This window comes from Hakea prostrata, chromosome 2 (genome assembly GCF_041222555.1).
Source record: "Hakea prostrata isolate BN-2017 chromosome 2, UWA_Hpros_2, whole genome shotgun sequence".
Taxonomy (NCBI): domain Eukaryota; kingdom Viridiplantae; phylum Streptophyta; class Magnoliopsida; order Proteales; family Proteaceae; genus Hakea; species Hakea prostrata.
Window position 1 is genome coordinate 20,005,225 of NC_142601.1, and position 26,181 is coordinate 20,031,405.

At 40.8% G+C, this 26,181-nt stretch overlaps 1 protein-coding gene across 1 annotated transcript; it reads left to right on the forward strand.

Annotated features, from left to right (window-relative positions):
• The first annotated feature begins 17,658 nt into the window (after positions 1-17,658).
• Positions 17,659-20,501, forward strand: LOC149023977 (heat shock cognate 70 kDa protein 2-like). Its single transcript, XM_089144395.1, has 2 exons — positions 17,659-17,976; positions 18,608-20,501. Exons 1-2 carry the CDS (start codon positions 17,763-17,765, stop codon positions 20,341-20,343), a joined length of 1,950 nt encoding a protein of 649 aa, XP_089000521.1. The 5' UTR covers positions 17,659-17,762; the 3' UTR covers positions 20,344-20,501.
• The last annotated feature ends 5,680 nt before the right edge of the window (positions 20,502-26,181 follow it).

Here is a 26,181-nt window from a genome sequence, read left to right on the forward strand (position 1 = left end):
GTCCAGATCAGCTCCACGTCGGGGGAGAACAATATGCTCCTTTACGATTGTGAACCTTACAATAAAGGGTGGGACCCACAGGAGACCTACTGATATTTTTATACCTGGATTTATTAAGAATCTGGATCATCACCCCCGACGGGGAGGGTGCTCCCCAACGGTTTTCTCCACCCCAAAAATGGTGGGCCCCATCCTGAAAGATATTTAAAACAAAAAACACACTCCCATCACCACCCCTGGGCCCTGCTGATCCGGATTCATTTATTAATGTATGTAGGTGGGTCCCATCCGTTCTTGTATGGTAAGGGTGTCGGTACAGTGCCGTATTGAATTTGAAAACCTAAATAGTACCCTACTAAATTTATACGGTACAGTATGAAACGGTAATTTTAAAAATGGTACAGTATGAAAGAAAAAACGGTGCAGTTCGGTATACGGTTCGATTTTATTACGATATGAAAATTGGTATGAGTTTGACATAAGACTATAAGAATCATCTACTTCGCACTTGAAATTGATCATAGATTGGAATGTTACAACTCACAATCCTATATCCCTATCTACTGTTTCTATGTAAAATTAATGAATAAAGCAAGCAATAAATCAAAGGATCTTCGTCTATTCTTCAATAGGGGCAGTTTTTCTGGGGCCTTTGTTTATGTTCAAATGTCAGCAATGGCAGATGAATGATCTTATCATAATATAATTTTACTTAACTTGCGCTTTTGACAATGGGGTTAAAGTAAAGTATGACCGTGTTAAAGAAATCCTCTTCTCTTGTAACATGCGGTAGTGACTTAATGCATTGTCTTCCACTGATGCTGCAGGACTGTTATAGTTTAGAGATAAATCAATCTATAAATTAGTGCAAAACTAGCTACAAATTCAAGTAATTCTAAAATTCCCAAGTTACTACTGAGAAATTAGAATTTTTAACTACAGATGTTCATCTTCTAATGATCTCATCTTCCACGCACAAGTTTACTTCCTAATGAGCCAATGAAGATCTTCATTGTTAAATCAACTTACAATATCATGTTTATCTACGTTAGCTGATCTTGTTCTCTCCAACTCTTTCTTTATCCTCTTCAGATACTTCACTCTACAAACTTAAGTCAAGACCCTGCAATGGCGGAACACAATCTTGTAAGTACATAAGTGAGGATAAATTCAAGCAACCCAGAATGCCTAGTTTTGCAATCTATAATTTTCTAAGACATCTTGCTTGTTGGCATAGTCCAAATCAGGAAACAATTAAAATAGAAAGCCATAAGTTAAATATAACCAATATCTGAGGGAAATAATATCTATTTGGTTATCTTGGAGAAAATATAAAATCAGAGGTTTCAAATATTTGTCGAATTCATATATTAAGTCTATGGATCCTAAAGTGACAACAATAAATTATCTAATTTACTTGAAAGAGAACTGATACAAGATAATCCTTTATTTCTCTATGTTATATTAGCCTGTACAGATGGAGGATATACACCAGAAGATGGATTGGTTTCCCATGAAGGAGCCTTCTTGTATGAAGAAGATGTGGCACCGGCAATGGAAAATGGAGATAGCCTATGCGGGAGCTCCTACAAGTGCATGGAGTGCGCTTATAGCACCCATTGATGGGCAGAGGAGACAAGTTGCTAGGCAGTTTGCCCATCGTATGGAGAAGAATTGGAGAACCCATTTTCTTGAAATACATGAGAAACATAATCTAGCTTTAGAGAAAGAAACTGAAAAGAAAATCATTTAATTCTTTTTTATTATTTTCGCTGAACTCATATTCATTCTGATCATTTATTCTTTCCTTGATTATTTTATTGGAGTATTTGGACTCCTGAAATCCTTTTATTTAATTATTGAACTTATTCTTGCTCACGATTATCTTTACTTGCATTATTTATATTAATGGACAAAAACCGTGGATCCTGTGACGAATCACTCCCACAGGTTGTCGGCCGGGTAACCGAGACCGGCTAGTGGGGTGTGACAGCTACACTCTACCCCGAATAGATCTCCTGATTGATGCAACAACTGGCTATGAGACTTTGAGTTTCATGGACGCATAATCGGGGTATAACCAAATCCTAATGAACAAGAGGATGAGAAGTTCATTGCGTTCATGACCGATCATGAAAGCTTCTATTACAAGGTCATGTCGTTCGGGCTAAAAAATGCTGGAGTAACCTACCAAAGAGCCGTGAATAAAAATTTTCAAAGACTTGATCGGGAGAAATATGGAGTCCTACATAGATGACATGCTCATAAAAAGCCTTCAGCGTTCGAGTCACATCTCAAACTTACCAGAAATCTTCAGTGTCCTCAAGAATTATCAAATGAAGCTTAACCCTAAGAAGTGTGCCTTCGGAGTGTCTTCGGGAAAGTTCTTAGGATTCATGGTTTCTTAGGGAGGAATTGAAGCGAATCCAGTTAAGATTAAGGCCCTGATAGATATATATGAAGCCTCCAAAGACTGTTTGGGTAATACAATGCTTAATAGGGCGAGTGGCAGCTCTGAACAGATTCATAGCATAATCGGGAGAAAGATGTTTACCTTTCTTCAAGGCTTTGAAGGATTTGAGGGGCAGTAAAGAGGCACGATGGACAGAGGAGTGCCAAAAAGTGTTCGAGAATTTGAAGGTAATATTAGGAAAGCCACCCCGACTAGAGAAAGGTGAAACCTTACAAGTGTATATACTATCTTTGGCTTCGGCAGTGAGTGTGGTCCTCGTTCAGGAGAAAGATAAGAAACAATGACCAATCTACTATGTCAGCCATGTAATCCTTGATGCAGAAACTAGATACACAGGGACCAAGAAACAAGCTTTGGCACTAATGATGGCAGCAAGGAAGCTGAGACTACATTTAGGTACACCTGATCAAGGTATTAACAACTTTTCCTCTAAAGAAAATACTTCATAAGCCAGATCTTTTGGGAAGGATGGTGGCATGGTCGGTAGAGCTTGGTGAATACTAAGTGGATTTCAAACCGCAAATGGCCATAAAAGCACAGGCCTTGGAAGATTTTGTGGTAGAAACCACAGCTCTTGTTGAAAAAATGGCTAAACAAACTATCTTGATTATGTGGGACATTTAAGTAGATGGCTCTAGCAACAAACAAGGAGCATGAGCTAGAGTCTTGCTGAAGAGCCCAAGAGGGTTCATTATCTGGTATGCACTGAGGTTCGAGTTCGAGGCAAGCAATAATGAGGCCGATATGAAGCTTTCTTTGCTGGTCTTTGATTAGCAAAAGCACTTGCCATATCTGAGATAGCCGTTTATAATGACTCATAACTTATTATTAATTAGATATAAGGAGGGTTAGGGATTAAGGAGCCCCAATTACAGAAGTATCAGGAAATAATACAAGCTCTGAAGAAGGAATTCCAAGAGGTACGAGTCTTTCAGATCCCAAGGAAGGAGTATGCCATGGCACATGAATTGTCAAGGTTGGCAAATGCAAAGGAGAAAACCCTTGAACCCTCGGTCTATATTTAGGAACTAGGCTTCCCCAATGCCAAGGGCAAAGAAGTGGCAAATGTGGAGGACAAACAATACTGGATGGACTCGATTATCGAGTACACTCGACACGATAAGCTACCCAAGGACCCAAAAGAAGCCAGACTCATTAGGGATCGTGCAGCAGGATTCACTATCCACAGGAGATTATATTGAAGATCTTACGCTAGGCCATTACTCAGATGTTTGGGACCCAAAGGATCGAAGAGTGCACTAGTAGAAGTGCACGAGGGCATATGTGGAGCTCATATGGGTAGACGAGTGTTGGCACATAAGATACTTAGGCTCGGCATATGCTGGCCAAAGATACAAGAAGATGTTTTGGAGTATGTGCGTCGTAGCAGGAACTGCCAAATACATTCAACAACGTCAAAAAGACCTGCAGCACCCTTAATGTCTCTCCAAGACCCTATCCTATTGGCTATTGGGGAATTGACATTATAGGAATATTCACTAAGGCAACTAGCGGTCAAGAGTATCTGATCATGGCAATTGATTACTTCACCAAATGGATTGAAGCAATTCCACTAGCTACAATTATCTAGAAGAAGGTTGAGAAATTTATGCTGGAATCCATCATACACAAGTTTGGCATCCCGAAGGTTCTTGTTACCGATGATGGAACACAGTTTGATAATCCATAATTCACTCAGTTTTTTGGAACTTACATGATCAAGCACCCAATGTCTTTAGTAGCATACCCCCAAAGCAATGGGCCAAGTAGAGGTAACCAACCAAACCTTACTAGATGGAATAAAAAAGAGGTTGGAATTTAACAATGCCTTGTGGGTTGAAGAAGTCTCGAACATGCTCTGGGCTTACAGAACAACAATTCGAATGCCAACAGGAGGAATACCATTTAAGATGGCCTATGGATTAGAAGCCTTGGCTCCAGTGGAAGTAATGGTCGGGACTCTCAGAGAACGAGAATTTGAAGAAAAGGCAAAGGAACAAGGTCTATTGAATAGCTTGGATCTCTTGGACGAAGTCCGAACAAAATCTATAGCCTTAATTCAACACTATCACAGAAGCATCTCATCACACTACAACACCCGAGTAAAGCGCCGACAGTACCGTTCAGGAGATTTTGTTCTAAGGAATACAGCTGCTTTAGACCCTTGGCATCAAAAGAAGTTGGACCCTTCCTAGGATGGACCCTACATGATCGTGAAGCAAGAAAGTAAGTAGGATCGAGTGCTACAGACTAAAGAACCCAATAACTGATTAAGAGCTGGATCGATTGTGGAATGCAAGGCATTTGAAAAAGTTTTACCCTTAGTTATTTTTGTATTCCTGAGTGAGATTTTATGAATCAATGTTCAAATAAAGTTCAAGTTTCAACAACCAAACCGCTTTTGAATGGGGGCATGTGGTATAGTTGCAATTCAAAAGGCTTTGGTAATTACCGATTGAGACCTTCTAACACTTGGAGAATTTCTTAGAAAATTCCTAAGTAAAGGCTTCGGCTATGCCCTACTAAGACCTTCTAACACTTGGAGAATTTCTTCGGAAATTTCTACGTAAAGGCTTCAGCTATGCCCAACTGAGACCTTCTAACACTTGGAGAATTTCTTTAGAAATTCCTATGTAAAGGCTTCGGCTATGCCCGACTGAGACCTTTTAACACTTGGAGATTTTCTTTGGAAACTCCTAAGTAAAGGCTTCGGCTATGCCTGACTGAGACTTTCTAACACATGGAGAATTTCTTCGGAAATTCTTAAGTAAAGGCTTCGGCTATGCCCGACTAAGACCTTCTAATACTTGGAGAATTTCTTTGAAAATTCCTAAAGCTAGGCCTCGATTATGATCGACTACCTATTGATTCTCTCATACTAACGTATAAAGCCAAAAGTCTCTGACGAGGTCGCTAGATTAGACAGGCGCTGGTAAGTTCGAATGCATTTGTTGGAACAGTGTGATAGACAATATCAAGTACTAAAGAGAGATTTTATTAATAAAGGCCATAGGGGGCCAACCCTTTACACAAAAAAAGGGAGAGAACCGAATGCAGTCAGTGTACAAAATTAAAAAATAAAAAATAAAAAAAGAGAAAAAGGAAAATTTTCTTTACTATTGATCGGGAGGATTTTTTTCGCACGGTCTGCTAGATTCGGGAGTTGCTCATTAGGAAGTCGCTCAGCATGGAAGTCTAGAAGGTCAGCATTCTCCTCCATGGCCTCAAGTTCGGGAGTAGCTGGGGGCTCATTACTCAAATAGCCTTCCACGTTGGGGTCATCGGAGAGTGGTCGACCTTGAACTGTCCATTTGGGAGCCTCTAACTTTAACTCCTCGAAGACCTTAGCATTGTAGACATCTTGGTGGAGCTCAATCGGGGAAGGAAGATCCCTTCGCAAGATGGACCTCCAGACCTCATTTTGGCCATCCCTGTAAGCCATATATGAAGTTGTAGAGCGCTAGGAGAAAGGCAAAAGGCTTGCTATTCAGATACTTTTGAGTGCAAGCATTCCTCACCGAAAGTGTCAAGCTGTTGAGACTGGTAGGGATGGCAGCAAGCAACCAATCGTGGAGATCCTCCTTCTTCCTCACCAAGTTCTCGACCTTGGCGTCCGAGGAAGACATAGTAGATTTCAACTGTGCAACCTCCTTCTCCAGCTCCTTGATCCTTGCCTTGGCCACCATCAACTCCTCTGTAGCCTTCCGAAGCTTGGAGCCTTCTTCTTTCAGCTTGGAGACCTCCTGTTGCTTGGGCTCCACTTCCCTCTCATAGCGCTTAGCCCAAGCGTTGAGATGACCAACCCTCAGCAAAGCTTCCATATGCCTATGGAAGTCTTCAGTGAGGACCCTGCATGTGAAGAATAAATGAACAACAATTGAAGTCTTGTAATGATAACAACAACAACATCAGCTGCTGTGTGTCCCCTAATCCAAACATATCTGTGCTTGAATCTACCCCGCAACCCATCTCCTGCGAACAACAACTACAGAAACAACAATTGAAGTCTTCCACGGAGACGCCAACTGTGTCTTCAACGGCTAAACATCAGTACCCCTTTTGGTTTCAAAAATAAAAAAACATGGCTAACCTCCCTCCGATTTTCTCTCCTTTTTTTGTTTTGTTTTCCACTACTTTTCTCTGTTCTGCTACTATTTCTGTTTCTTTGGCAGGCTGAGGGAGTCAACCTGAGGAAGATGGGGCTCGAGGTAAGAACCAATCTCTGGTAGCTGAGGAGTGTCGGTGGGTTCTCTCAGGTCTAAGATGTGATACGTGGTTATCTTGATCACCGTATGTGGCAATACAGGTTGATGTTTCAAGCCTTATCCCCTTTATTTTTATCCTTCACCTAGAATTTCAAACCACCTGTCACTGTTTTGGATAAAACTGCATACAGCCATCTTACACCGACTTTACTGACATCCATTATAGCTACACATCCCCTTACATAACACGTCCCACACCCTATAACAAGTGCAAACCACTCAGTTTACCAACCCGTTTTGACACCACATTACCCCTGAACCCAAAAAGGCAAGTTTCAAAAGATAATACTCTGTGAATGCTGAACCTTCTTCTTCTTGAAAATAGAACTTTTGCATCGTTGTGAAAAATAAAAAAGTGCCATTTTACTTGCAAAGATGAATAGACAACATGGACATGGCTATCCTATTTACCCACCTCTCTGTCCTTCATCCTCTGGTTGGTCCCCATCTGCGGGAGTGTCCCGCTACCCTACCAAAGTTACTGCAACAAGAAGGAATTTAGACACGGACTCTTGGAAGGCAGTAGTACCTCCAGGTAGTCATGGTCAAGTACTGAACCACACTGATGCTCCTTCTTCTGGCCTCCCTCTCTAAGGGTATGCCCTGGGATTTCCAAGGGAATTAATCTCTGCTACTAAGAAAAAACTTTTGGACCTCTGGCATCCTCTTGGAGCCACCTCCATCGTTAGTACTGGTAGGGAAAATTTCAAGGCTCTGTTCGTCTCTAAGGCTCATAGAAACCATGTGCTATCCATGTCTCCTTGGTGGTGTGGAAACCACATTCTGCATTTGGCCTTAGACCCCATTCCAAAATGTCAGAAAAACACCCTCTTACCACCGATTATTATCTGGATACAGCTTGGTGGTTTAAGAACTGATTGTCTGAACTATGAAGGAATCTAGATGGCTGCTTCTAAAGTGGGAAGAATACTAGAAGTCCAGCTGAACTCAACAGAGGTTGGATTACCAGGGAATGTTGTGAGGTCAGGATCGTGTTTGATATCAACAATAAAGTGCAGACTACAACTTCTTTCAGAACCTTAAAAAATGAATGGGTTAGCTTGGAAGTAAAATATGAAGTTAAAATTCTGTGTATTAGGTGTGGGCATCTCTCTCACCAAACTGGTTTCTGTAAGAAATTTGGAACAGAGGAGGTGCTTTTGAATGATGAAGCCTTCCAATCAAGACTGTAAGAGGGAGTGGCAACAAAACCTTTAACTAGAGGTTTTCCGAAGGTGATGACCACGGCTTTCATCTGGAGTATGCTGACTACATCATTGGCATCGTTTCAAATACAAATTCTGAGGAGGAAGATGATGCTGCAGGTGTTCAGCTTGTTCCTAACATTCAACTAAATGAGGAACAGATAGATATATTGGAAGAGGAAGGATCGGCCAACATTGCTGAAGCTGATGAAGAAACAACATCTAAAAAAAGAAGCACGCCCGATCATAAGGGCAACGAGCTAGAAAAGATTGCAAATGAGAAATACAATTTCGATCCTGCTAGGTACAAAGCTGCTAGGTCATTTGTGGGGAAATCGAGTGTAACATCCAGCCCAAACCTAGCCCAGACACCCTATTTATTTTGGGATAAAGAAAGATTGGTTCAATGTTAAACCTTAAAAGTTGGACTTTAATTTCAATATTATTATCTTTGAAAACCTTAGGAAGCCATGCCAGACCTTTCCCTTAGGGTAGACCTGTACTATCTGGCCTTATCCTAACCTTGACCCGGCTCGGGACCTGTTATGTTTGTAGGTCCGAAAACCCGAAGTGGGAGAAATGATACTTGTGGACCCTTTTGGTTATTTATTTGGTGTCGGAACCCAAGCCCGTGGACATTGACGATGATGCCCCTCACTTGAGAGCATTGTCAGTGTTAGTTTTGAATCTGCGCACCGAAGAGGGGTGAATTAGTTGAAATACCAAATGAACTTCTGTATCCAATCCGATTATATTTCCCAAAACTAGACTTCTTGATGGACTTGTAGGAGAAAACCCCACTCAATTTGACCCCATATAGCCCTCCAAATCCCTGTCCGAAGTTGCTGAACTATGTCTGGCAAATCCTGCTTGCGCATCGAAGAAGGTGAGCTTATTTGGTGGACCTAATGACCTCCCATGCTTGATCCAAAAGTATTTCTGGAAACTAGACTTCTTGATTGACTTGTAGGAGAAAATATCACTCAATTTGACCTTGTATAGCCCTCCGAATCCCTGTTCGAAGTTGCTGAACTATTTCTGGATTTTCTGCTGAAACCTGTTACCTTTTTTGGTCGATCCTTTTGGTCGATGCCATCAACCAAAACCAACGACCAAAGTTGCCCAGAATCGAGAAAAAGATGCTTTTTGGATATTCCTTCATCTATTTAAGTGAAACCTCGAACCTAGAACGATATTTTACTCATTTCAACACCTGAGAACGTGGGAAGGCTCCTCTTAGGCTTCTCCTTAGCTTGGGTGATGACCTTCTACAAGAATCCTTGTCTCTTTTCTCCAACTATCATCTTCCAAGGTATGATTCCTTCTCTTGCTCTCTATCCTACCCACTTCTCTTCTTCTTTTTACTGATGAGACCATGGCCAAGGAGCTGCAACCTTGTAAACACCTTGCCATGAACGTCTCTTCCCATTTATACTTGCTTTTCCTTCATTCTTGCTATGTCTCACTTGCATCTTGATCCTTACATATACATTACCATGATTCCTTGCTTAACAACTTGATTTCTTATACTAAACTGAGATGTGGAGTATGATTAGTCTAATCTCTGGCTTGCAAATGATTGTAATCATGTTCCTAACCTATTCCCCAACTAATTCTCTAGCTTCCCTTTCAATTACATCAATTTCTCATGAATGCTAGGATTCTTGTCTTTAGAACATAGGACCTCAATTTGGGGGTTTTCATTTGGACCATTGGATTGTGATAATACTTGATAGGTAGTGTTCTTACATTGTTATTAATCATCCCTCCAAGTTTCGGATCGATCCGAACCCCGAAAGACCCATTTCGGACCAAAATCCTCTATTCTGTCCCGAAGACAATTTTGGTCGATCCTTTTGGTCGATACCATCGACCATGACCATCGACCAAACTTGTTGTTGACAGCAACCTTGCTCCGTTTTGATCCGTTTGACATCCGATCTTCCCGACTTCTTCTCTAACTTATTATTGATGTTTGTTTAGGGCCTTAACAATTCTTTTAGACTAATTCTTGGTATTCTCAATTCATCATCAACTCAACCTAAGGTAAGGATGGTGATCTCCATAAACATATAAGTCATCAAATATTGAATTGTGTTTTATTTAAAGAATGAAATCTCTTGATTTTCTTTCAATCATTATGAGACTGATACATATGTGTTAGAACAGTAGCATTTAAATCTTTATACTCTTGTTGTGTTACTTTATCAATTTGATTTGCTTATGTTTATAATGATTCGTTTCAATATCATGATTTGATTACTATTATGGATATGCATTGGATGCATGAGAAATGATGAGATTGGATATGTGAATGCTTACGTATGACTTGGGATTGGGGGGTGTCCTACTGACACTTCTGTCCTTGGGCACCGGAGGGAATAGTATGGGATGTTCTCCAAAGGTGCCTATCGACTCTTTCCCGGGTTATTGGATGACATACATAGGGCTGTCTAGTTGGGTGGCTAGGTTTATCCTTGTCGTGTCAAACCCGAATCGGAAGGGCATTGAGACCGAACAACTCGTGGTAGTGTATGGTTGGATGGGCGCTCTAGGCCGGTAACCAATCCGGTAGGGGACATAAACCATGTTATGGATATCTGAAAGGGGCCATTTATTGGTAGAGTTGCATATGGATAGACTTGGGCTCACGGGCGCTCAAGACCGGTAACCAATCCGTGAGAGGACGTGAGAGCTTCCCGTTTACTATATGTGGATGACCAATAGGGTTGATGAGTCCGAAATCCGGGATTTCGCTGACTCTAGTGTGAAGGATACCGGAAAGGATCGCCGGGGGCGAGGAATGGACGTATCTGAATCTGACTTGACCCACTGAGTAGATGGCTTGCATTGGGCTAGGCTTTACTGTGACATGCGCCAGTACTTGACCAAATGGTGATGTGAGAGAGCGGTGACCGATCCCCTTACCACAGCTTTTTTGATGACTTTACCGATCTTCCCCGGGCATTCCCAAGATATGGAAATGGGAGAGTGACTGACGACCCAGAGAAGTACGGTGATATGACTTAAAGCATGTCTACCTTAGAGATCAGCATTCATAGAGTTAGAACCATACTTGCATCATGTGTTCCATATCATATTGCATCATATTATGGCTTGTATCATATAGTTTATATTTTTATGGAATGACTACCTTGCTGAGTTCTTTTGAACTCACTCCTTTTTGCAACATATTTTGTTAGACTTTTTTAGGTACTACTACCACCGTTGATCGTGGCGATCAACCCTTTGAAGGCTGAGTTGAAGACTTGTATCATACTGGTGGCGATGAACCAGTTGATAAAGACGAGTAGACCGAGATCGGGACTTGTTTGTAGCAGTTCAGTTTTATATTTGTGTGTTAGGGATGGGATGTTGCCTCATTCCCTTTTTAACCTTTTATTTGAATTGTCGGGACTATAGTTTAGTTGTTTCACTTGTTATTTGGTGAATCGGTTCTAACCTTTACTTTTAGTCGTTTCATCTTCCGCTAATATTATAGGACGGGTTTCCTCCCTCCTTTTCACACTTGATTGTTTATTCTAATGAAATCCTTTCCGCACTCTGATGTTATTCATGAATCCTTCTGAGGTACTTTCTCTACTTTTATTATTAAATTATTTGGATACAAGGAATTGTTCTTGCTTTTGATTATATTATTGTGCTAAGTGACTATGATCGTTCCTAAACTTGATCGGCGGGACTGTAATTCACTCCCCGGGTAATCCAGATAGGGTATCCCCTTGGTGGATTTAGGGCGGGATGTGACATCGAGTGCCTTGAATGAAGAAGCCAAAGTTCTGCAGCCAAAAAGCAAAGGAAAAAAGGTTGTGGATGAAGAGGAAGAAGAAGATCATGTAGTCTTGCAACTTTTCTTAGAAAGACAGGTTGAAATGGAAGCTATGATAAAAAATTAGTTCATTGATCAACAGATCATGATGGAAGCACAGAAGAAACAAGAACAGGGTACTACCAACTCAATCCTTTCCAAATTGCTGGAAAAAATTTGAGAACAAATTCCAAGCTTCTACAGCAGGTGTAGAGGATAATATGAATGAAACTGTGGTCAAACCAAGCTTGGCACGCATGGCTAACAAGGCCATGGGGCAAGATGCAAGTACCTCTTCAGTTGATGGGGAATTTGTTTGTGCTGGAGCAGGGCAAAACCATTTCATAACTGATGTTGGTTCTAATTCTCTTAAAAGAAGAAGAGTTGCCGAATTCTCTTCAACCCAAAATGCGGTGGCGCGCGCTTCTAGCCACCTTAATTCCTCTAAATAGATTTAGAGTCCTATATTCCATCAGCAACTAGACAAAATTTCCATGACGAATAGAAAAAGATACGGACTCAGTGGGCAGCCTTGACGTAATCCTCTTGTTCCTGAGAAACAAAAGTATGGATTTCCATTGTGTTTGATGGAAAAGAAAGCAGTAGAGATTAAGCACTCAATCATTTGGCACCATTTAGGTGTTTAATTAAGACCTTTTTTTGGCGTCTGTTAAATGCAGGATTACCAGTTAAGGCAACACTTGTGCAATGGATACCAATATCCACAGAATGCGAACTTTGTGGAAGTTGTGTTGAATCTACATGGCATGTATTCCTTTCTTGTGAATGGGCGAAAAGGACTTGGGCGGCAGGACCGTTGGGTCTGAGAACAGAAAGATTAACAAGCCCATCAATCAGGGATCTATGCAACTCCTTTATCCTCGATGCAGGGATGGATAAAGCATCAAAAAGATGGATGGTGTCCGTTTTTATAATTACATGCTACTTTATTTGGAAAGAACGGAATAATAAAATCTTTAATAACGATATCCCAAACCCCATTAGAGCTCTAAATAACATAGTAAGTTGGATCCAGGATTTAAAAATCACACCACAAGAAAGTATTGAAACCTCACATCACCAAACACAAACACAGCCATCTAAACCAAATACTTGCTTTTGTGATATTTTAACTAACTTAAATATTTGTCCAACTTTATTGTGCGCAAGGGGTACATAATGCGAGCTAGACAGCACAGGGTGGAGTGTGGGAATTGTGCATGAAGGGCAGTTAAAGTTTATAAGCACAGGAGGTCTAGGGAAGGGAAACATCGTTGAGACACTCTTGATTGGATTAAAGGAAGGGATAGACCAAGCACTGCACCACAATATCCAAATACAAGATATATGGTGCAATAACAAAGAAGTTCGTGATCTACTCATAGCACTTAATCACAGTAAGTGGCCGATATCTCATGTCCCAATTTTGATAAACATATTCACTCAAATTAAGGATGCAAACCTTAATAGTTGTAGTGATACCATACTCCACCAATGGCTCATATATTTAGCATTTTCAGTCTTCTATAGACTTTAGTAGGTCATATGTAATAGACCCAACTACCTTATGTATTTGTTATCTTAATTAACGAAGATATTTCTTTTCTAAGCAAAAAAAAAAAAAAAAAAAAAAGAAGAAGTTAGCAATAAAGGAGAATACAAAAGAAAAAGATCAAGGACAAACAAGAGCAACCATAAAAATGTTTACTTATGGAAGAGCATAAGAGCTCTTCATCGGGCATAGAATCCAGGATCTCTCGATCAGCTGGCATTCGGGTGTTAATGGCCCAATCAAAAACTAAAGTTTGTATCACAGGAGACCAGGTCTCAAGCCTTCAACTTCTATGAGGGAATGTATACACCCCCTTGCTCGACCCTGCTACTTTTCGAAGCAGCATTGTTCGCCAAGTCTTTCTTCCTCTTGGCTAGGTTGACATCATCTTGGGTGGGTTCGGCGCCAATGGGCTCTTTTCCCTTGGTAGCTTGTTCCTACCTAATCTTCAGTAGCCCCTTCGGGGCATTGGAAACACCCTTCAAAGCAGGAGGGCCCTCGGGCTCCTTCTCCTTCCTTTTGGTTAGGGTTGCCCAATCCTCGGCAGCCTTGAAGCCTTGAATAGCCAAGGCCTTAACAGCCTTCAAGCTATATCTAGGAGGCACTACAAAACAAAGAATGAATGCCAGTACAGTAAAACATACATACATAACAATAAGGATGAAGCAATAAGGGATCGGGAGCTCAGCAGGGGACAAACCCCACAACTGAAGAATCGCCTCATACTCCATGGTAAGACCATGGATTCCTGATGTGCTCAGATAGCCTTTATTGATCGAACGACCTTGTCTTAGGCAAGAGAGATGGGAAGAGGGGGGTGTAGGAGTTCGGTGACTCCAGGTGATCAGGAAGTTAAGTTTGGAAGGTGGCGCTTGGCATAATTGATACCAATGGTGCCACCCCCTTATGGTTGGATGGACAGGTCCCCTCAGCAAGCATGCTTCCCGACCATCCTAGCTCACTTTTGGGACACTTGGAGAAAAAGACCCAACCAAGAGGGCTGGACTTACTAAGGCAGTGGAATTGGGAAAACAGAGGAAGAGAAGGGGTAATCTGGAGGTCAAGACATAGCTTGAAGAAGCCAATGATATGTGTCCAACTATTCAGGAAAAGCATACCGAGACAAAGGTCCCAATGGTTAAGAATTTCAGTGAAGAGGGCAGAGTAGAAGGGGAATCTCACCCCACTCTTTAGAGTACCCATCATAAATGGAGAACTCTTTAGGAGGGTTCGAATCAGCTCGCTTGTCCAGGTTGGGAACCTGAAGGAGATATGAGAAGGGAAGAGAGAAATTGGAAGAGATTTGTTACACTTCGTTGGGGCAAATGTGGGAGACATAGAAAGAGGGGCCATTTGCAGGCCTCTTTGACGGTTGGAAACTCCAAGCAACCACTTGATGAGAAGCCTTGGTTGTTCCCTAGGGTTTGAGCGAATGGAGGACAACTAACAGTCGGTGATCCTCTCATTCTTATTGGCCGACAGCTCAACTGAAGCTAAAGGGCTAGGCTAGTTAGCATAATCATATACGTCGATCATTTGATTGACGGAGTCATCGTCGAAGCTTTTGCCACTACCCTTTGAAAAAGGAAAAACAACTTTTAAAGTCTGGTTGAGGGAGAAGGAATGAAAACCTAGATAAGCTATGGGAAAGGTCACGAACTCAAATAGAAAAGAAATGAAGTAATAAGAGAAGAAACAAAGCTAAGGGTAGGGGACTTACTTGTTCAAATCTTAAACGGAGAAGAATTTGGAGTTGGAAGCTGAGGAACTGGAAACCACAAAGTTCGCTGGAGACTTCGAATGCAGGCAAGTTTACAAATGCCAAAGTAGAAGAGAAATGAGAACACACAATGGGTTTAAGGAGGCTTAGGCAAGGAACGAAGTTTCTTTTGTGTCGCCGGGTCCGCTGGCTAAATATCGCCGACATCTCGGCAATATTTTGCCCCTCTAGTTTCAACCCTTGACTGCCTTGTTGCATTCTCGGTGTCCAAAGAGGGAAATCTGCTCGGTGGTGAGAATGTAAATTGTGTTGAGAAGGACTGCTTGGGTAGCAACAGGGCTTCTCTGGTTGCACCAATTGCTTGAACTCACTCTACCAGGTGAGTAGTTCATCTTCGATTTAAAGCTCCTTTTCAGTTTTTTCAAACCGATCCATGAAAATCAAGACTGAAGAGATGGAATTGAAGCTTCCAATTTCCGTTCCTTCTCTGCATTTTCAACTTCAAGTTGCCAAGTTCCACACATTCTCCCATTCCAATTTCATGCTTGGTTTTTGGGAATTACACAGATTATCCAACCCTCCTTGATCAAAGAATTAAATCAAACGGTTGCAGATTTATTTCAAGATTTTTTAGGGTTTCAGGTCTCCTTCATACCTGATGCTACCCATTTCTTATTTCTCTTTGAAGATTTCTACCATGCCCACCGTTCCTTGGCAGAGCAGTTTGATCTTCTAAAATCAGACAATGGAAACCGACTGTTGGGTTCTCCCCTTCATCGATTATCAACTAGCCCTTTGGAGAAATATCGCCGATCAACTGATATTGCCTTCCATGCTTTCTTCTTCTTCTCCTCCTCCTTCTTCTCCTTCGACGACCAAGTTTTTGTTTGATTCGTTGGAAAATAGGCGATATTTCGGCAATTTCCGGCGATTTTCGCTGATTCGCCGATAAATTTCTTTTCGCCCTCTTATTTCGGTTCGCCGGTGGGCGAAACAAGCGAATTTCGGCGATATTTCGCCGAAATTCACCGAAATTAAGTTCCTTGGGCTTAGGGAGAAGGATTTGAATGAACGAGATTAACCTTAATCAACGGACGAGGATGAATGATGATTCGAGTGGCAGTAATCAACTAATGAGATTAGTTAAGGATCAACGGTTGAAGAATGATGATTGTTTGAGCATGAGAAGGTATTGATGGCAACGCCTCTCAAAGACCATGTGGCATTTGCAGCATAGGTTACGTAAAGCGCATATGGCTCGAGAATGTACCATTGCGCAGGCAAAGCAATAAATGCAACGAGGACATCTGGCTTTCTGCTTACCGAGTTTGATGATCATGATCGACAAAAGACAAACCAAGCCATTGGTTGTTTAATCTCGATCATTTGGCCTGGGGGGCTCATGATAAGGAAAAAATAACACTGAACCGAGTTCGACCACGATCGGGTCAATGACCCTGGTCGGGATTGGTTTGGAGATTGAGCTACCAAGTAGTGTGAGGATGAAGGAACCTGATAGTTATAGAAAGACGTGCTCTCAGAAAATTTGGGAGACACGATCATGCCCTACAAGAAAACTACCAATGACTGCGAAAAATGGGAAAAAATCTACAATCGGACAGCCACCAAGAAAGAGCATGGATGAATCCAACAATTGAGAATGGCAGGTAAATCCTATATAAACTAAAGGTTCACATCCAAGAAATGTATTTGAATCGTTTCCTCCATTATCGTTTTCAATTAAAGCTCTGCAACTAGCTAGAACTCTATGATGATCCATTATTGATTTAATTTTCGGAGGAGGGTTTCTGACTGCTGAGTTGGCCCACTTCTAACAATTGCTTTGCAGAACCCAAGTGTGAAACAATTTTTTGATGCATCAATGCCCAATAACTTGAGATTTAAAGATTGATTTCAAATTTGAAAAGTTTAAAATAACTTTATAATTTCTTTGCTTTCTCAACTAGTTATTTGACATATTATGTATAACAGATGATATTTTTCCACTTGAAATCTTAAGTGGCCATGAAAATGTCTATTTTTATTTTTTGGCATAAATGTAGCTAAACAACTGTGTAAATAAATTCTACCATTAAATGTATTGAATTAAATCTGAACCGTTTATAATGGACGACTCAGATTTAATTTCACCAAATTTAATGGTAGGATTTTTATAACGGTTCAGCCAAGTTTTTTTTTTTTTTCCATCCAAATTTAAAGTTTTTTCGATAACACATTAATATCTACCGACGATGCCAACAGTGCAGTACGCGGCTTTTGGTGGATTCCTTGAATCGTGGGTCGTGGCCGACTCCCAACCAAAATCGAGTCTTTTCTGTACCACGCGCAGAAGGAAAAACCAGCACATGCTCGAGATCGTTGCAAGACACAAATCGACGGTCAGTAACTATTGACGAGATCCGTAGTTGTAGGCTCTTCTTCCAGCAGAATAGGGCAGATTCGGTATTAACCACAAAAAGTAAAGAGCGGCGAGCCCTAACCAGTTTCTTGGGAAGTGCTTACACCGTCCATCTCTTTCAATCCAACGGCTGGCAGTTCTTCTATCGAACTTTCTAGAATCCATAATTTTTCTATATAATGAACTTTTGTTTATCTCTTTAAGAGTCTCTTTTGTTCCAGCTAACCCTAGTTGTAGTTTTCTCTAACTTCCTGCCGGAGGTTGCCGTTCGTCTGTTTTCGAATTTCAAAACAAGAACAATGGCGGGCAAAGGTGAAGGTCCGGCTATCGGAATCGATCTCGGAACAACCTACTCTTGCGTCGGTGTATGGCAACACGATCGTGTTGAGATCATCGCTAATGATCAAGGTAACAGAACTACACCGTCTTATGTTGCCTTCACCGATTCAGAGCGTTTAATCGGAGATGCGGCCAAGAACCAGGTGGCGATGAATCCAATCAACACCGTCTTCGGTAAGTTTTCTGCTATTTCCTTTTAATTCTCAGATCTAGATCTGTTTTTGTATTCTTTCTTTTTCCTTGTGGTCTTAATATCTGTAGATCTAAGTATCATCTTACGTATGCATCGGATGTGATGTTTTGATGTTGATATATGTTTACTACTGTGCTAAAAAGTGTGTCCTGGTTATTTTCTCTGCTACAGGAAGTTTCGTGTTTTTTTTTCTTCCTTCTTTCTTCTTTTCTTTTCTTTTTTCCAGATGCGTTTGTTCTTCGTGTGGACCTTTCTCTGGATTTGATTTAATGCTTTCAATACCTTTGTTTTTCTTTTGGTTTGTATTGGATTGAATTGATCTCTCTAAACGAATTTACGATTCCTTTGTCTTTCCCGATTTGATAATGTCGACGTCTTTGAAATAATGTTGACGTTGAGATGTTTTCATTAATTATGATTGTTACATATATTTCATTGCGTTAACTGCTTCAACAGAGTCCGACTCTGACCGGCAGTAAATCTTACCTCCGTTCTGCATTCTGTATTTGTGATCTCCGTATGAGGTTTTATGCTTATTTAGTTACGTCTGTTAGCGTTACAATTTATTAGATCTCGTCTGTTAATCAACCTGGTTGTGTTCCGTCGTTGCAGATGCGAAGCGTTTGATTGGTCGGAGGTTCTCTGATTCCTCGGTCCAAAGTGACATTAAGCTATGGCCCTTCAAGGTCATCCCTGGACCTGGTGACAAGCCGATGATTGAGGTGCAATACAAGGGAGAGGATAAGCAGTTTGCTGCCGAGGAAATTTCTTCCATGGTCCTCATTAAAATGCGTGAAATTGCTGAGGCCTACCTTGGTTCTACAGTGAAGAACGCCGTCGTAACAGTCCCTGCCTACTTCAATGACTCTCAGCGTCAGGCCACCAAGGATGCCGGAGTTATTGCAGGTCTCAATGTGATGCGTATCATTAATGAGCCAACTGCTGCTGCCATTGCTTATGGTCTTGACAAGAAGGCAACGAGCGTCGGTGAAAAGAATGTCCTCATCTTTGATCTTGGTGGTGGAACTTTTGATGTTTCTCTTCTTACCATTGAAGAGGGTATTTTCGAGGTTAAAGCCACAGCTGGAGACACTCACCTTGGAGGAGAAGATTTCGATAACCGTATGGTGAACCACTTCGTCCTCGAGTTCAAACGTAAGCACAAGAAAGACATCACCGGAAACCCCAGGGCTCTTAGGAGGTTGAGAACCTCTTGTGAGAGGGCGAAGAGAACTCTCTCTTCCACTGCTCAGACCACTATTGAGATTGACTCTCTTTACGAGGGTGTTGACTTCTACGCCCCCATTACCCGTGCCAGATTTGAGGAGCTCAACATGGATCTCTTCAGGAAGTGCATGGAGCCTGTAGAGAAGTGTTTGAGGGATGCAAAGATGGACAAGAGCACCGTCCATGAAGTTGTCCTGGTCGGTGGATCCACTAGAATTCCCAAGGTGCAGCAACTTTTGCAGGACTTTTTCAACGGGAAGGAACTCTGCAAGAACATCAACCCCGATGAAGCCGTGGCCTATGGTGCTGCAGTTCAGGCCGCTATTCTCAGCGGCGAAGGCAACGAGAAGGTGCAGGACCTTTTGCTTCTTGACGTTACCCCTCTGTCCCTAGGTCTGGAGACAGCCGGAGGTGTCATGACCGTGTTGATTCCAAGGAACACCACCATTCCCACAAAGAAAGAGCAAGTCTTCTCTACTTACTCTGACAACCAACCCGGTGTGTTGATCCAAGTGTACGAGGGCGAGAGGACAAGAACCAGGGACAACAACCTTCTGGGCAAATTTGAACTCTCTGGAATCCCTCCTGCCCCCAGGGGAGTTCCACAGATCACTGTATGCTTTGACATTGATGCCAATGGTATTTTGAATGTGTCTGCAGAGGACAAGACTACAGGTCAGAAGAACAAGATCACTATTACCAACGACAAGGGTAGATTGTCCAAGGAAGAGATTGAGAAGATGGTTCACGATGCTGAGAAGTACAAATCAGAGGATGAAGAGCACAAGAAGAAGGTGGAATCAAAGAATGCTTTGGAGAATTATGCATATAACATGAGGAACACAATCAAGGATGAGAAGATAGCATCCAAGATTGCAGCAGCTGACAAGAAGAAGATAGAGGATGCCATTGAGCAAGCAATTCAGTGGCTCGACAGCAACCAGCTTGCTGAAGCCGATGAATTTGATGACAAGATGAAGGAGTTGGAGAGCATCTGTAACCCGATCATCGCTAAGATGTATCAAGGTGCAGGCGCTGATATGGGAGGCGAAGGCATGGAAGACGATGCAGCCCCTGCTGGTGGAAGCGGTGCTGGCCCCAAGATTGAAGAGGTCGACTAAGCTTGTCTTAGTTCGGTTTTTTTTCCCCCAATATCTCTGAATCCCTGGCGTCATTTTTTTTCTTCTAATTACTTCTTAGTTTAGAAAGCAAGTTTTGGGAATATTTTCTTTACCCTATTACTCTCTTTAATTTGATTTTTGCTAAAGCTTTTTTCTTCCGAACTATTCTTGCAGTTTGAATTTTCATTTTTATCATAGTTTCCTTCAATTGTATGATGGGAAACCCAGGACCAACTATCTTTTTTGTTCTAACTCTGTATTTGGATTGATCAACTCATCTATGATTCAGAGAATTTTTTTCGTAGCACACATATTTGTCCTGTGCAAATTTGGTGTAGTTTTGTCGATCAGGTTGGGGCCGTTTGGCCATGAATTAGCAATCCCTCGTCATAGTAAACGAGATGGACCTCTTGTCGTCTTTTCTGACAAAAATGAATACCAGAGAGAGACAATTTTCTAGACTCTCTTTTCGCAAAATAACAACATCTCACCGGAGAGGACTGCGTCATTCCGTGGGAAACGGCAGTGTTTATTTTTAACGCAAAAGTTCGTAGTATGAATTTTGATTTTCTAATCTAAAACAAGAGGGTGCGCGAAGCATCACAGGCGTTGATCTGGCTCTAGATTTTTTGAATTGAAACCAAGAACTTTACATGACCCAAGTGAAACAATTATTCACAAGGGGGAGTCGGTGCGTAGTAGTCGGCCAAAATAATGTGTGGAATAGAGATAAATCAGTTTTTTAGGAAGGAAGAAAAAAAAGAAGAGTCGCAAGCCCAAGTGAAGCATAATAATTTTAGAGTAGAATTAATACAAAAAGCACCCCGAGTGCCACTTTGCAGAAATAGTTGGAAAAGCCCCGTCAAAAATTTGAACTCCCCTCTCCCATGGAATACAAGGACATAGAGATGGTTCAGAGTCACACCTGCCATAGAAAGTAGAAACCCCCTCATTGAGAGAAATCGATATTATTGATGCTCTTCATATGGTTGAGCGAATTTCTATGGCAGGTGCTGTCTCAAGGAAAAAAATCGTCTGCTGTGCACATATCCAGCAATGCACAGCATATGGTTGCCCAAGATCTACTGAAGAACAAGAGGGAAGAAGATGAAGTAGACATCGTGGAAACGATGGGAGAAAATGGAAACAAATCTTGGGCAAACCATATTTAGAAACGGGTCTCAAAAACGGGTTATTTTTTTTGTTAAAACGGGTCATAAGATGGGTCAGTTTCACTTAAAACCTTGCTTTCGAATCTGAGCCATTTATTAAGAATATGCCACGTGTCAAATTGTAGTGCCGCATTGTTGTGCACAGCAGGGAGATGTGCACAGCAGACGATTTTTTTCACTGTCTCAAACACTAAGGATGCCATCTTTTTAGGCACATCTCAGCCAATGTCCTTTGCTCATGTGCTTCAACTCATCAACATTATCTCTCACAGAAATTTCTCAAGTCAGTTACTCACACTTACTGGTATGTTAAATATTATTTCTGCCCATATCATGATAATTTCATAATTTACTCTATAGTAATCTTCCTTCATCGATTGTCTCATAGTTTCATGCTTCCTTGTGCTTCAAGTGAAGTTTTAAGTTTCTCTTGGAGTTGCCTAAAGTTTTTAATAGATTGGGAAAACAACCTATGGAACCCTGTAGACCATGATAATGATTGAAACATCTGAAATGACTAAACAAAAGATTATGACCTTCCAGGTATCAACCATGGAAAGAAATTTCGGCGAATTTCGCCCATCTCGGTGGTGGGCGAACCGAAACCCACACTGAAGTCGACTTTACAATATGTCGCCGGAATATCGACGAAATTTCGGCAATTCAGCAAAATAGAGGCAATATCGCCGCTCTTCTCTGTATTTGGGAACCACCGTCCTCCACAAAGCTCGACCTAGTGACCTACTGAGTCAAAGAATACAACAAAGACAAGCCTGAACAATCGGAACTTCGGCCAAAAGAGTTGCAGCGATCGAGATTCCCGGAATCTGATTTGGATTGGAGATCTCTCCGGCGAGATTGCAGCTGAGGAGAACTGAGTGGTGGAGGACGAAGGCGTGGTAGCGGCTGTGGTGACCGAAATGAGGAAGAGAGATCAACGACCTCGCAATCGATCCACTGCGGCAAGCCATTTCTTTCTCCGTTCTGATTTCCAAAACAGAGGTCACAACTCACAAGTCGACCAAGAAATAATAAAAAGTAGAAAATAAGAGGTCCATGAGAGTTACTGTAAACCAAGAAGGGAAGAGGTGGCTCATTTCGAATTCTAGCTTTCTTCCTTCTGGTTCTGTCGGTAAGATACAAGGAAAATTTCCCGGAGGACTTTGAAATTTCCTTTTTTTTTTTTTTTTTGGGTCTTTCTTCCTCTCTCTGCAATTCAATTCAATCCATGGCGGGTTTGAACCGCCTGCTAAAAGCAAAAGTCTTGTCTTTGTCATCGTCATATTCATGGATGGCAACTACTTGTTTGAAGAGGAACTTTTTCTCGACAGTTTCGGAAAAAGCTGCAACTGAGCTCCATGGCGCTCCATCTTCTTCGTCGCCGTCGCTCGTCAAGGCTTTCCCAGTACGTCGAGATCCAAAGGTTGAAAACCTGAAATCCACGAACTCCACCGTCAACTTCAGGCGAACTTTCGGCGATATCTTGTTGTTTCGCCCGGTTCGCCGCCCGGCGAACCGGGCGAAACGAACGAGAAATCGTTCCATGGTATCAACTATTCCAGGAGAAATTTCTAATTTTGCTTGGTAAATGTGCATGACTGTTAAGCCGAGATTTTGGACCGTTAGATCCAAAATTTTGGTCGAAATTGAATTTCGACCGTTGAATTTCTATAGTTGAGATCGAAATTTCGATCTCAACATTTCGACCGAAATTCCGATCTAATGACCGGCTTAATGCACTGTACCCAAGCAAAGTTCACCTCAATTGCCACACAACACTACATCAATTGTAGAATTGGGCACCAAAGGACCTAGGGTCGCTCTCTCAAACCCTATGGCCCCTAATTTGGGATTGAGTTTGAGTTACGACTTTTTGTGCTTGCATTTTGATTCTTCAGTGCCAAGATATTAGAACTTATAGACTTTGATAGTGTGTGAGATGCTAGGTTTGGAGTTTGGTGTATATTGTAATGTTCATAACTGGTGTTGAGGTTTCTAATTGTGAAATTGAGAAGAAGGTTTTGATTTAAGTCTAGGTACCAAGCATTGTTGTTTTGGCTTAATGGGATGGCATATAGGGTGTAGACTTTTAAGACTCTTTTGGATATACACACTTTGAGGTTTAGGTTCAGGGTTTAGTGTTTATGGTTAGGCTTAGCATTTGGAATAAGGACAAGGCTATTGGGGTTTGGCTAGGTTTAACCTAGATAAATTTCGAGATTAAGAATTTCATCTTGAAGCTTTCAAAGTTTAGGTTTTTTGGTTTATGATTATAGACAAATTAAGATTTAGGCATAAAAGTAGGGGATTTAATTTTTAGGGCTTTGCTTTTCTAGGTTTGTGAATAGAATAAAAATTATGTCATTGGGGCCTAGGCTTTAGATATTGTGTTGGTGGTAGGGACTAGTTTTAGATTGTATGAGAATTTCTAAAGCCAAGAGTTCATTGCGTAAAATAGAGAAACCAAGTAGGGCAACAAAAGAGACTATACTTGTCAGAAAGTGCAAAATAGTATGGATATGACATTTATTGTACATTTCGACAAGGTTAATTATTATTTGTGAATTTCTATAAAAAGCTTTTATATATCAGCGCTCTTGAGTATTCCTTTATCACTTCGTCCAAAAGGATTAGTACTTCTTCTAATTTATGATTTTTTTTTCTAGAATGTTATCGTGACATTGGGTTCCGTGCTTAGGTTTTTTTTGGCTTTGTAGTAGTGTTAGGAAACATTGTATATAGTTTAGGTATTATTTTTAGTGTGTAAGTTTTGAGTTTAGTTCAAGGTTTGGGGTTTTAGTTTATGGTTTTTGGTTTAGGATATCTAGATTAATTTTTGCAGGTTTAGGGTTTACAATATACAGTTTAGTGTAAGTATTGGGAATTAGGTTAAACTTAAAAGATTTGGATATTACATATAGTACATGGTGATTTAAATAGTTGTTTATAGTTTAGGGTAGGATTCAAAGTTAGGGTTTTAAAATCTTGGGTTCAATATTTCAAGATTTAGGCTATTGCTATATGTTATAAGGAGAATAGCTTCAAAATTTTGTGCTCAAGGTTATTGGTGATTACCGGCCATGGATTAATATTTAGTATTTCAGAATTTAGGCCTTAAGTTTTAGCCTTATGGAATTCAATAGTCTAGTGTTCCAACACCTAGGTCTTGTGGCTATGAAATTTGGTTGAGTTTCAGGTTTTAATGGTCTAGTAGTTTTTTGGTAAACATTAGAGGGGATGCAGTAGTGGCGACCTTGGGCTCCCCGTTGCGAAATGTTCAGACATTCGAGTTCAACCTATGCAAGTATTAGCCTTGTGAACTACCAGTGCGAGCACTGATCCAATCAGTCTAGCCCCACTTAGAGGCCTAGTATTTCGAGATTTGAGATTCAACATTTTCATATAAAAGTATGATGACTAATTTTATGTTATGGGGTTTGCAATTTGATATGTTTTAATGGTTTTGTGGATGGGTTTTCACTTCTAAATTTGACGATACGGTTTCAAATTGAGGTTTAGGTATTTAGAATTGGTGTTATTGGCTCAACAATTTAGGGCATTCAATATGGGAATAATAGGTTAGGATTTTAAAGTTTTTGTTTTATGATTCAAAGCCAGGATTCTAATTGCAGTCCGAACCGTTAAAACCGAACCACACCAGCCCATATTGTTTAGGATTTTAATAGGTTAGGATATAGGATTAGCTTCAGGCTTTATCATTTAGGGTTTGCATTGCAGTTTATAGCATTTTGTAACCAGGTTTGAAAGTCTAAGGTTTGGGATTTAGGGTATACTTTAAAGATGAATGGAGGTTCTGGTTTAGATGTTTTAATTTTGAGTTTTAAGGGGTTTAGGGTTAGGGATCTCAGGCAATGACATCAAATCTAAGGTTAATGTGAAGGGTTTTGGTTCTAGATTGTTTAGGTTTAAGTTTTGCTTTTAGGGTTGGGGATTGGATAATGGTTTTAGCTTGAAGCATTATGTTTTTGTTGTTGGTTTATGGTATTAAGAAAATAGAATAAGGGGATTTGAGTTGAGGTTTAGGGTATATGTTTTGGAGTTGATATTGTGTATTACGTAAAACTTTAGAGGGTTTGGTATAACACTTATGAATTATGTATGACACTTAGGGTTTAGGGTACGAAATAAGAAAAATTGAATGGTTAGGATTGGGGTTATTTTCCACGATTAGGGTTCTGGAATCTTGGGACCATGTGTTCCAAAATTTATGGTTTAGGAAATAAGAACAAGGGATCCAAGGTTTAGGATTTAGGGTTTACCTATGGTAGCGTTTGCCATTGAAGGGTTGGGGTCTAGGGGTTTATGGTTAGGTTATTATGTTTTGAATTATGAATCTGATAAGGAGGTTTTGAATTGAGAGTTTTAAGTATTTTGAATTGCTATTTTTGCTTAACAGTTTACAGTATGTTGTACTAGGTTTCGGGCTTAGTACTTACAGGTTTATGGATTTTTTTTGGGGAACGGGTAGACTTTATTTATACTAAGTAGAGAGAGTCTAACCAATGACATCTACACTAAGAAGTGTTAGTCATTTAACCGAACAACTTTTTGGTGGTGAATTTATGAGTTATTTTTTTATTTGTTATCTTTAGTTTTATTTTGACCCAGTGAACAGAATGAACAGATTACCAAGCCAAAAGAAAGC

Excerpts from the sequence above, each read along its gene's own strand:
- LOC149023977 (XM_089144395.1), top strand. The coding sequence starts at position 17,763 with ATGGCGGGCAAAGGTGAAGGTCCGGCTATCGGAATCGATCTCGGAACA. Across the intron at positions 17,977-18,607 it reads TCCAATCAACACCGTCTTCG|ATGCGAAGCGTTTGATTGGT; the intron begins GTAAGTTTTCTG and ends CCGTCGTTGCAG.